Source organism: Leptonychotes weddellii, chromosome 12 (assembly GCF_054177405.1).
Source record: "Leptonychotes weddellii isolate Sample4059 chromosome 12, ASM5417740v2, whole genome shotgun sequence".
NCBI classification, from domain to species: domain Eukaryota; kingdom Metazoa; phylum Chordata; class Mammalia; order Carnivora; family Phocidae; genus Leptonychotes; species Leptonychotes weddellii.
Genome location: NC_138380.1, coordinates 42,441,763 through 42,454,091, shown reverse-complemented (window position 1 = coordinate 42,454,091; position 12,329 = coordinate 42,441,763). Strand labels below are relative to the sequence as shown.

The 12,329-nt window shown below is 43.8% G+C and overlaps 1 protein-coding gene across 5 annotated transcripts in view; it reads right to left on the bottom strand.

Annotated features, from left to right (window-relative positions):
* The window catches only part of CPVL (carboxypeptidase vitellogenic like), a 101,623-nt gene that overhangs the window by 63,449 nt on the left and 25,845 nt on the right, over nt 1-12,329 (bottom strand). For 3 of the 5 annotated variants that reach the window (XM_081800331.1, XM_081800334.1, XM_081800332.1), the window contains one exon: nt 10,416-10,534. In XM_081800331.1, the coding sequence (XP_081656457.1) occupies nt 10,416-10,534 (119 nt within the window). Of the gene's footprint in view, nt 1-10,415; nt 10,535-10,681; nt 11,000-12,329 lie in introns of those variants that run through there. The other 2 variants (XM_081800335.1, XM_081800333.1) reach the window with 2 other exon arrangements.

Genomic DNA, 12,329 nt, shown 5'->3' with positions numbered 1-12,329 from the left:
AATGTACTTTCCTGAAGGAGGTGAATGAGCTCAACAACCCTTAAGGAAGCCCATTTTTTCAAGAAAACGCCATGCACACATCTTTCTACTTTGATACACCAACTAACCTATGAACTAACACTCTCCTTATTGGGAATAAAATGCAAAAGTCAGATGCTGGAAAACAAAGGTTTACATATTCAGTGTTAAAATCCCAAGAGTTAGTTACACCACAGCACGCAGACTTTTGTAATATGATATGACATCCTGATGTCATACATATAATAATAATTACATCAATAATAATGGCATAAAGCTATTATGTGATAATTTGCAGGGTGATCTATTTAGCTCTCAATTGTGAGAATGCAGCCCTCTCTCACTGTCCACCCCAACTTAGGAAAGAATAAAAATAAATGAAGACATTCTGAACAAAACCACATTGCAAAACTTAAGCTCAAATAAAGTAAGAAACAATTGCTCTAATTCATTTACAGATTTACAAAGCCCAGGGCTTTTAAAGTATTTATTATTTTGAAGTTATAATTCAAGAGTGTATGGAACAAGAGAAAAAGGGCATTTATTTTTGTCAAAAGTTTTAGAAATTTTCCTTAACATTTATTGTTATAAAGAAAACACTTACTCTTAACTAATAGTTTTTTAAAGAAGGTATTAAAAAAAATCCCCCTTACCCCACCATCATGGTCCCTAGAAATGATCATGGAGATGGTTTAATCTTCCAAATTTTTCTCTAACCCCCCAACACATACATATATAAATATTTTGTAGATGTCATATAAGCCATGTGTGTAAATACCTTTTTGTTTTCTGAAAATAGGACGAGGCTACATGTAATATTCTATATTTGCTATGGTCACTTAATATATCACAAAAATCTTTCCATAACAGTACATATGATGATTTAACTAAACAGTATGGCATTCTGAATTTACCACAATGTATTAATGCACTTAACATACAACACTGACAGGCACTGTTCTAAGCCTGGGGATGCAGACCAGCTTTCACTCATGGACAGGTAGGGTACTTAATGGTTAAGAGCATGGATTTTGGCACCAGACTGCCAAAGTTTGAATTCCAACTACCTTATTTTACAGCTGTGTGCCCTTGAGCAAGTTGCTTAACTTCTCTGTGTCTCAGTGTCCTCTGCTTAAGAATAATAATGCCTATCTTATATAGCTGTGGTACAGATTCAAAGGATTAATATATGCACAGTACTTAGAATAGTGCCTGGCACATCTATTTAAATGTTAGCTCTGATTATTTCTCTGGTGAGGTGGGAAGATAGGTAATAAATAAGTAATTAAATAAGTGGGTGATGTAAGAGAGCAATGGAAAGCCATTAGATTGAATACTTAAGGCGTCTGGTGAGGGGCTAACATTTGAGCTAGGACCTGAAAGATGAGTAATCCCCTACTGATAAGCATTTATACATTTAATTAAAAAGAAAACAAAAATCTCTGTTAATGACCTATAGGTCCGAATAGTGTAGTAGGAACTGGGGACGAAGAAGGGACAAAGAAATCTTAAATATAAGAGAAAGGACATGAGGAGTCATAAATATTTTTTTTTTTTTAATTTTTTTTTATTTTTTATTTTTTATTCTTATGTTAAGGGGAGTCATAAATATTTAAGTGAGAAGTATCTCTACCATCAGGAGGGTGTGTGCATACAGGTACCACAAACCTGCCCCTTCTGTTGGTGAGCAAGAAACCAGGGCTTTGCCTCAGAAGCCCTTGAAATTCTTCTGGTGACCCCTGGTGGCCAATTCATGAACTTGGCCACTCCTTCCTCAGGGTTTGTTCCAGAATAAAAAGCCCAAAAGGAAGCAGGTTATTTACTTAGTTTTTCAGAATGCCTACAGACGGAAGGTTCACAATGTCTCATGTTAGAGCATTCCAATATTTATTCATAATGATGGTGAACAAATCTACCCTCTGTCTTAATAGATTGTCATATTCCAAGTAAGTGAAACTCACTCATTTGGTTTGACATTCTGTACATAAAAGGATTCTTAGAAACACCCAGTTTCTTCTGTTCTCCTTGCTTCTACATGATCACAGAGGAAGCTATGTGAACAGTAATGAAACCAAACCTTCCTGCCCTACCGTTCCCCACGTGGACATGCCCTCCATGGACGGTGTCCCCTCATGCCGAGTCCTCCTTTTCACCCTGCTCCTCATCAAATCATAGGTGGGTATCAAATCATACCCACCTTTCTCGTTCTGTCCTCCCAAGCCCTCTGTATTTCCTGGTAGAGATAACCTTCTACTCAGGCTTTACACGTATCACTGAAGCAGTGAGTTCATATATTGGCGGATGGGAGTGGCACTAAAGACTTGCCAATTTTGGTATTCTGCAGTAACTTGATTGCATTTTATACAAAGGACATATTGGAATGACCCCAGGGAATCTTAGGTATCTCAGCAAGTATTAGGGCAACATTGTCTGCCAATGCCCAGGGCCGGGTACGTATTCTAGCCACCCCCTCCCTCCCACTCACCCCATCAGGAACACCATACTTTGTAAGAGAAAACAGCAACTAAACCACTAACAGACCCAAATCAATGGTACCGCTTAAGATGAGAAGTGCAATTAGTAAATTAATTAAAGCTCCCTTCACACTTCTATATGCAGAGGCTGATCATTTGCTTGGCTTAAGTAATGCGTTCTGTCCTAATTGAAGTCATTAGTACCCCAAGTAAATGTCTTGAAATTCCCCCAAGTAGGTTTGAATGGACTCCCATTTTGCCACACAGATCCCAGTTCAGCTGATACTTCAGCTGCTACACTGTGGTTTAATCAAGGCAGGGTTTTGTTATTTAAAGCAACTGGTTGGGCGCCTGGGTGGCTCAGTTGGTTAAGCGACTGCCTTCGGCTCAGGTCATGATCCTGGAGTCCCGGGATCGAGTCCCGCATCGGGCTCCCTGCTCGGCAGGGGGTCTGCTTCTCCCTCTGACCCTCCCCCCTCTCATGTGCTCTCTGTCTCTCTCATTCTCTCTGTCTCAGATAAATAAATAAAATCTAAAAAAAAAAAAAAAAGCAACTGGTTTTGTGACTAGAATTGTTAACCAGCTAACTAGTAACATTTTAGTTCTACACACACACTCCCAATACATATAAACAACTTGCTTAAGACATCACGTGTTTTTCGGAGGAGTTTTACTTACCGTGGTTGGTGTTGACTTCTTGCTAAACTTCCTTTACTGTGATTGTTGCCCTACACCATCACACGGAAAACTACAAACATTTTTTTCTGTTTTGAGGTCTCCTTACATCACTACCAAGCTTGCACTGACTCTCCTTGACTTCGAGTCATCTCAATTAAACTGAGCCAACTTACACTCCACCAGAATCTTCTCTACCTTTCTCCTTCCTAACCTTTATACTTGGCTCTCATTCCTTCACGAGGTAGTTATGGCTTCTCTGTTGGTGCCTCCCGCCAGAAAGGTGGAATTTAGAATGAAGCAGGGTGGGGGGTGGGTATTAGAGAAAGGCCTGACTTCCCCATTCTTGATGCAAACAAAGAAATGGCTGAAGAAGTTAGTCACTTTCCTCTCCATGTGCAATGAGGCACATAAAGGTTTCTGCAGTTCGAATATTTCTATGGATGGAATGATCTGTAATTTATCATTTTTAGCTACTTTCTTCTTGTTTCGTTTCAGCTAACTTCTATTCTTCCAGATCTCTGATGCCATAAGTACAATAATAGCAAAGAGAAGATAAACAGTGAAAGTCTGGGGACAAATGTCTATGACCTCCAAATCTTTGCTGTATGACTAATGGATCTACAGCCTTCTGTGGTAGACATATTTTAAGAGATTTGTTCAGTCCCCAACCCCTTCTCTAAGGACTCTGCATTTACCAACAGAAGAGACCCATTAGCCATGTTTATATCACAAGAAACTGCACTCTCAGCTTTAGCTGATTGGACCAAGAAAAACACCTGACCCAAAGTGGGCCAGTCATATCTGCCCCTAGCAGAAGCGCTATTTGATCTCTGTTGATTGCAAAGTTCGAGGACAGGTAAAGGTAGAAACTGTAAGGTAGCCATCTTCTGCCAGATACCTGGAGAAACAAAGCATGCTGATCTCTGCCAAGAGAGAAGAATGAAGCAGAGATGAGTGATCCTGTGGTCTTGGACAGAATAAGGCTGAGACTGAAGACTGGCTGCCCTGGATCCTGATGCCTTTCCAGTTGACCCCCCTTTCCGCCCTTGGTGTCTCTGGGCAGGAAAGAAGGATTTATTTATTTATTTATTTTAAAGATTTTATTTATTTGACAGAGAGAGACACATCAAGAGAGGGAACACAAGCAGGGGGAGTGGGAGAGGGAGAAGCAGGCTCTCCGCTGAACAGGGAGCCCGATGCAGGGCTCGATCCCAGGACCCTGGGATCATGACCTGAGCCGAAGGCAGACACTTAACAACTGAGCCATCCAGGCGCCCCAGGAAAGAAGGATTTAGAATGGGTTATCTAGGGGTGCCTGGGTGGCTCAGTTGGTTAAGCGTCTGACTCTTGATTTCAGCTCAGGTCATGATCTCAGGGTCATGAGATCAAGCCCCACGTTGGGCTCCACGCTGGGTGTGGAGCATGCTTGAGATTCTCTCTCCCTCTCCTCTGCCCCCACCCCCCACCACACACACGCTCTCTCTCTCTAAAAAACAAAAATAAAAATAAATAAAAACTAAAACTAAAAATAAATAAAGAATGGGTTGGCTATATTAGTTAGGGTCCAATCAAAAGACAGAAACCACATAGTTAATTTTAATTTTTAAATTTTCCCATTTTTAAATTACTGTTATTTTTTTATATGAAAACATTGACCTTTAATTCTGTTACAAGTTCCAGTGAGTGCTCTGGTCCCCATCCACCATGGGTATCACATCCACTCACTACTGGGCCAAAGTGGGGATGTAATGCTAGAGTGGTCTGTCCCCGCATGAACCACATCCTCAATGTTGGCCAAATACCAGCATATCGGATAGGCTTCCTGTGTTCACCACGGAACAGGGAAATTTTAAAGAGATATTCATTATAACAAGGGATAGCCATAAATATGTAAGGGAAACCCTAAAGAATACCCTGTGCTGAGGGAAAGTGCCCACAGGTGGACAAACATACTGTGGGGATGGGGCTCTTCCCAAGGCTTATACCCCAAGGTATAAGGCTTACATCCCAAGGCTGTGGTCTAGACCTCACTGGAGAAGGGCTGACTGTACCCACTGGGTGGCTGAGAAGTTCACTGGGTTGCCTGGCTCACTACTGGCCAACAATCCATAGACAAGTCGGAAAGGCCTCCAGGGAAAAGTGGTCTGTGGCTGGCGGGAGACTCTACTTATTTGAGGGTGGCACACAGCCTGGAGTGCGCAGTGTCCACACTGGGAGGGCTGTGGGAAACTAGCCTTGGGTGCAGGGGGTCAAGGCAGGTGGGAGGGCTGCAGAGAGGTGGCTTAGGGAACCGGCTCACTGGAAAGTATGGGATGTCCTGGGATGGATGGTGCCCATGTTGAGGGAGCTGCAGCCAGGTGGTCACTGGGACAGAGCCAGGACTGTAAGCTTGCTGAGGGTCTTCGTGGTCTGGGAGCCCAGCAAGAACAGGGCACTACTGGATGTCCCCCACACACGCACTGCTGACAGACTGGACAAGGGAACAGGAAGAGAAGCCGATGTCCTCCTGCAATGTCCCTCCAGCACCCTCTACTGACAAAGCTTAATATCATGCTTGCTACACAGGAAAAAACGTCTACAGCTCTGGTACCTTGGAGCAAGTAAAAGGATAGAATTGGAGCTAGTTCTAGTGGTCATAAGATATCACAGTCACAGCCCAAAAGTACGTGAGAAGAGGCTATAGTAGTTATCTAATGCTGTATAACATGTATCCAAAACTTAGTGGCTTAAGACAACAGTAATCAATTATTCTCCCGTGCTTTCTGTGGGTCAGGAATTCGGGGATGTCTGGCTGGACAGTTCTGGCTCAGGGTGTCTCAGGAAATTCCAGTTAAGATATCAGCCGGGACTACAGTCCTCTGACTTGGGCTGGATGAACATCATCCAACGTTGGTGCTGACTGGTGGGTGAGCACTCACTTTCTCTCCACATAGGTTTACCCACACGGTTGCTTTAGTGTCCTCCCAATGGCATCTGGCTTCCCTCAGGGGTGAGTGATCCAAGAGACCAAGGCAGAAGTGGCACTGCCCTTGACAGTGGCCTTGGAATTCACCCACCATCACTTCTTCTCTAGTGCATTGCTCACAAAGGCCAGCCTTGATTCAATAAGGCAGGGGACTACAAAGGAGCACGGCTATTAAGAAACAAAGGTCACTCCTGGAGTCTGGCTACCTCACCCTATCCCAGCCTTGCTGACTCCTCAATATGATATTGATCTTCCTCAGTCACCAGATACTCAGATTCCAGGAATCCCAGCCACTCCCCTTGGCCCAAGGAGCAAGATGGGGCCCTTAGTAGAGGGGCACAGGCCTAAGTCTAAATGTCTCTGGTTTGGATTCCATAATATTTGAGGCAAACAATCCAACAAATCATCTCTATTCCCATATCCCTAAGACAAAGTCAAATACGGGATATCTTTTTCCAGTGGGAAGAATTCTAATTGCAAAAAATAATAATCTGTGTGCCTTTTTATCTTCTTAAATATGGAAAACCCCAGTTTCACTTTGTAATTTCTTTCCCCAGTAGCAATTAATCCATACTCTTCGCTGGCTTTCAGCAACTTCCGATTTGGAATTGCCTCCTGCTTTCTGTCTTCTTTAATCTCCCACATTGCGACTGGTTTAGTTCTGCACAGTATTTGTATTAATAACAGGAAAACTAATAATGATAAACATGATGATAATGAAATAATAGCAACAGAAACTCCACTTACTACGTGTCAGGGGCCCGTCTAAGGCTTTCCCGCATTCTCTCATTTGTCTCAAAACTGCTCTCAAGTAGGTATCCTGATCCTCACCTTTGGCACACACAAGCCAAGGTTTTATGCAAGCTAGACTAACTCAAGAGCTATCATGTTAATGACTGTAGTCTAGCACCTTCTATGGCCAGTTTTCTCAGGATCAACATACAATGATCAGGAGCAAAGATTTCTCCATCATTTATTTTAAATTCAAGTTCTGCCAATTTCTAGTTGGGCAATTTGGGGCTAATTATTTAATCTCTGTAATCCTCTTCATCTATTAAACAAGGATAATAATTCCTTCTTCATGTGGTTATTGTAAGGATTGAATAAGAAAATGCACAGTGCTTAGCACATAGTCAATGTTCAATTAACAATACTCATTAAAATTGTGACATTTTTATTGGCTTCATTATACTTTTTCTCCCATGAAATAAAATGCCTATTATTTCTCTTGCACATTGCATCCCCACTGCACACCAATTTCCAGCTCTAGAATCCATTATGCACTGCTCTGTATACAGTAACAGGGGAGTCTCACAGAAATAACAGGAAGACAAAACTAATTTGAGAAACAGCATCCCCCAAAATACTCAGAGGGTATTACAAGTGTGCATCCTTCCTGGATCTCTCTTATTTTCTCTATCTTCAATTTTTGTAAAGGGCCATTTCTCTCCTGATGATAATTCAGCTGCTTCCCTGTGACAGGCAATGAAATAATCTTTCTGCCAAATGAAAGGAACTCTTCCCTATCTGGGTAATCACCGCTTTTCCTTCTCACATGCTTTCTCTTCTTCACCCAAACTAGCCTGTTTCATAATTTACAGCCCGACTGGCTTGGCAGGAATTGTTGCCCTGGGGTCTCAGATGCCAGCTCTGTGTGTGGGTTCCCCAGGTAAGAAAGGCTCAGAACCATCTATCCTGGCTGCCACATGGTGACACTTGTCAGGGGTACCATCTTCTCATCCTGCCTGTTTCTCCCCTGAAGCTGAGCCTGTCATTTCCAATAGAACATGCTGTGCTCGAGCTTTTTCTTTCCTGTTGTGGCGGCCTCGAGTTTGTCTTCTGGGATCATCTTAGAATGTGTTTCGGGCTATAGTCCTGGGCCCCAAAGAGCATAATCTGGCCAGGGGATGCAGACATAGGTCTTCATTTAATTAAGGGGGGGACCCCAACAGCCCAGTCACTGTTTAATGCCACGAAAGTTCAGATGTCAGTCTGGCAACCAGGAGAGGGTACAGAATCTAAGCCCATTTCCCTGACTGGCTTTCCAGTCTTGCTACACCACCTATGTTCTAGAGGAAACTGTACCCCTGCTCAGAGGCAACTGAAGAAAAGAAAGGACTGAGTCTTTGTTTTGTTTTCATTTGACCACTTCCCTTACCATTAATTCCTGTTTTCACAAATCTGGGTTATTACTATTGGAGATTCAACATGCAGAAGTCAATGGGGAACTTCCTGGTATCAGAAATGGTCACCGAAGCAGAAGAGAAAGTAGGAAGTGGGGTTTCTCGGGGCTAAGGGAGACAGAGAGCTCAGGGGAGATGGAGCCCCAGCAGGCCTTAGAGGAACACCGAGCAGGATGAGGAAAACTGACCCCACAGACTACACTCCCCGCTTCAGGCCTACATTCCAGCCCTCGCCCAGGGGGGAGCATGAGACAATACACCACCCCCATTTGCACCAGTTTAGCTGCCAGAGGTGTTTCTTTCTGGATAAAGGGGTGTGGATCACTTTGGGTCCAGAAGCACTAAAAACAGGATGGTGGCCTATAGGCTGGAACCATGGCTTCTCAGGTGTGGCTTACTTGGTAATTCTATCACTTGCTGGCCTCTCCCAATTTACAAGTCAGTTTCTGGGGAAATTTGGAGATAATTCTTAAATACAATAAACTGTGAGAATCACTGAGAGAGAATATACTAAGAATCGCAAATTTAGACACAAGTATCCATTTGGCACAGAATAAAGCCCCCCACAAGGTGTCCACATCCAAATCCTCAGATTCTGTGAATAGGTTAAGTCACATGGTAACTGGGAATTGAGGAAGCTGATGGGATTTGGGTTATTAGTCAACCGACCTTACATTACGGAGATTACCCTGGGTTATCCAGTGGGCCCAATGTAGTCACAAGGGTCCTTAAATGTAAAAGAGGGTAGCAGAAGACAAGAGTCAGAGAAGGATGTGACCACGCAGTCGGCCAGAGTGACGCAATGTGAGAAGGATTCAGTCCGCCTACTGATGCAGACTGCGAAGACGGGGGAAGGAGCCATGAGGCAACGAATGTGAGCAGCCTCTAGAAAATGCAAAAGGCAAGGAAACAGATCCTCCCTGAGAGCCTCCAGAAGGACCGCAGATCAGAGTAGGTGACGGCCTGAAGACTACTATGAGCCCAACCAAAAACCATCTGGAATTCCTCACCAGTTTTTACATGCTTCCTCCCATCCACAACTACGCGGTCAACTACGGCAGAGGCCATGGTTGAGAAAGCAAAAACGAGAAGTCAAGAAAATATGACCCAGTCATGCCAACAAAAGCAACTTAATTTGAAAACTACCCTAGAGTAAACAATTTTATATATGCAACACTGCTATATGCAAATCACATGCAAATATAAATAACCCTCCCTAGGGATAGCTTTTTCTTTGTTTTCTCTGGTTTCTAAACCAAATCCAATTTGGAAAATAAAAACAGAAAATTATCCTGTGGTGGGATAAAATTTATTTATGCATCTCAGCATCTCTACCAATATCCACACCCCCCACCCCACCCCAAACAGTACCCATTAGCCTAAAGTGATTTGTTCATGCTGAAGAATTGTGTGACATCACCATGCACTAAGTAAGACTGGTAAAGTACAAGAACATACCCAGTTGTGTGTGTATATAGGCCTGAGAAGGTGAGTGATCTGTCTTCTAGGATGCCATACTAGGTCAGCAGTCCTCTACCTGTCCCCGCAAAGGCTCCCAGAATATGTTCAATTCTCTCCCTTCTGTGTCCCCAAAGTACTACTCAGTGGGTACTGGATGCATGAAGGGGTGAGTACAAAAATAAGAACTAGTACTGCAAAGTCCATGGATTGAGCAGCCATGGAAATCCACCATCAATTAACCTTAGACATGCATTACCTGTGCATTTTGGGAATCTCCCCATTCCTTATTATCCATTGGCTCCTTAACGCCTATCCTCACCCAAGGTATTTTTAGAACAAAACAACAACAGAATGATTTAAGAAGACTGTGGCAGGAAGAAGGTGGAAATGTGAATGTTCTGCACAAGGCTGCAAGGAATTTAAAAGTTGGACCTTCCCTGCAAACATTTGTTTCCTGCACATAAACAGGAACACCACACAGAGTCACTGGCACTTATTTTTAGAAAAAAAATCTAAAAGATGCAAAAAAAAATTTTTTTTTAAAGTACGTTGTTTGTAGGCTAACATGTCTGCCCTGGGGCAGCATCTTCAGCCCCTGAGGATTAGTGTCCTGTGAGGGCGCTCTCGTAGGCCTACCTGAGCCGGGAAGAACCAGAAGAAAAGGTTGCTGTTGTAGGTCTCATTCACGGTGAGGTAGCCAGCATAACTCTTCACATTCGATCCTGGGAAAGGAGGGACCATACTCTTTCTTTTTCCTAGTGGAAGAAAAAATTTACCCAAGGATTAGAGAAATAATACAGTGTTAGTCATCTTCATCTCGGCCCGTCTTCTCCCCCCCAGGGGCCAGGGCTGGGATGGAGTGATCAGAAAGGCTACCAGGGGACTGACACAAAGGTACTTACTACAGCAAATTCCAGCCTGCCCTGGTCCATTCCACATATTCGACATTCACAACTTAGCCAAGGACAAGTGACATTTTTAACCTTTTTTTTTTTCGTCCCTAAATACAATTTATGAGCTATAATAAGATTTTTTTTTTTTTTTTTAATCACCTATCCTCAGCTCCACTCTAAAAAGTAAACCATGGTATTCACATTTGGGCCACTGGGAAGGCCAGGGCAGAAGTTACCCAACATGAGGCAGCTGCAAGAGAAACAACATAGCTAAGTAGCTCTCAGCCTCCGGAAGGCCTATATTCTCCACACTCTCGTTATCATGAAAGCAAAAGGCCTGCCACTTCCATTAAGGGAAATGGGCTGACGCATGTGGGCAGTGGGGAAGGCTGGGGAGGGCAGGGTGGGGCAGCCAGTGAGACTAGGGGTGACCTCATGGCTACTCAGAGGAAGCCAAATAGGACAACAGGATAGCTGTAGAGGGCAGAGGTTGTGGCTTTTTTATGGCACCAAAGGGAGAGGGACAGGGAGGGGGGAAGAGGGACTGCTCAGATAGCATGAGGACACCCTGAAGTAAAAAGTACCAAGAGGAGCAAACACTTTATTTTTTTAAGATTTTATTTGTCTGAGAGAGAGACTGTGAGTGAGGGGAAGAGCAGAGGGAGAGGGACAAGCAGACTCAATGCAGGGCTCAATCTCAGGACCCTGAGATCAGGACCTGAGCAGAAACCAAGAGTCTGACACTCAACTGACTGAGCCACTCAGGTGCCCCTAGAGGAGCTAAGGCAACAGTACTGAGGGCTTTACGTTATGTAGTAGGTGTAATTATTGTCTCCACTTTACAGATGAACTGAAGCTCAGAGAGGGTAAGTAACTTGCCCAAGGTCACACAGCTAGTAAAGGAAAGCTGGGATGCAAACCCAGCGGTCAGGCTGCAGAGTCTGCTCCTTCTTCCACCCTGCTATGCTGCTTCTCGACCAGAGAGTTAGTCAGAAAGTATGGGTGGCAGGGAGTGGAAGGAGGAGCAGTGATTAGGAACAGAATGGAAAAGAATCAACAAATAGATGGCAGGGTGTAGGGGGAACTGAAAGAGGAGTCTGGGTGAGGAAAGTTTCCTTAGGGGTGACAAAGCAAGTGTCCTCAGTAAAATCTAATGATTCAAGAAAAGCTATTTATATCTGACACATATTAAGTTGGAGACTGGTTAGTAGAGAGGCATAGGTCAGGAAGCTTCGTCCTTCACCCATGCCACCAACTAAAGATGTCTTTAGTGGGGTGCTGGAGCTCATAGGCTCTGGAGTGCTGTTAGCATCCCTTCCCAACTTGGCATTCAGCAACATCACTGCTAGCATGCAATGAACCATGGTAAGAATGTTTATATTCAGGGGTGGGTGCTGCAAATCAGGGCCCTGCCCCCCAGAGTTGCTTGTGAAACTTAACAGCACACCATGGCATTGGGGCTGCAAGTTCCTCTTTTAAAAAACAAAGCTGCCTCCTCGAAGGGAAACTCTCACCTAGACAGTACTGTTTCCTTTCCTTCGTTCTTTGCGGATCCTCGTGTTGCTACTGACCGGCCCTGTGGTCCTTTGGGCATCACTTCACCTGTCTGTGCTTCAGTTTCTCATCTTGGAAGGTGGATGACCTCATGGGTCAATGA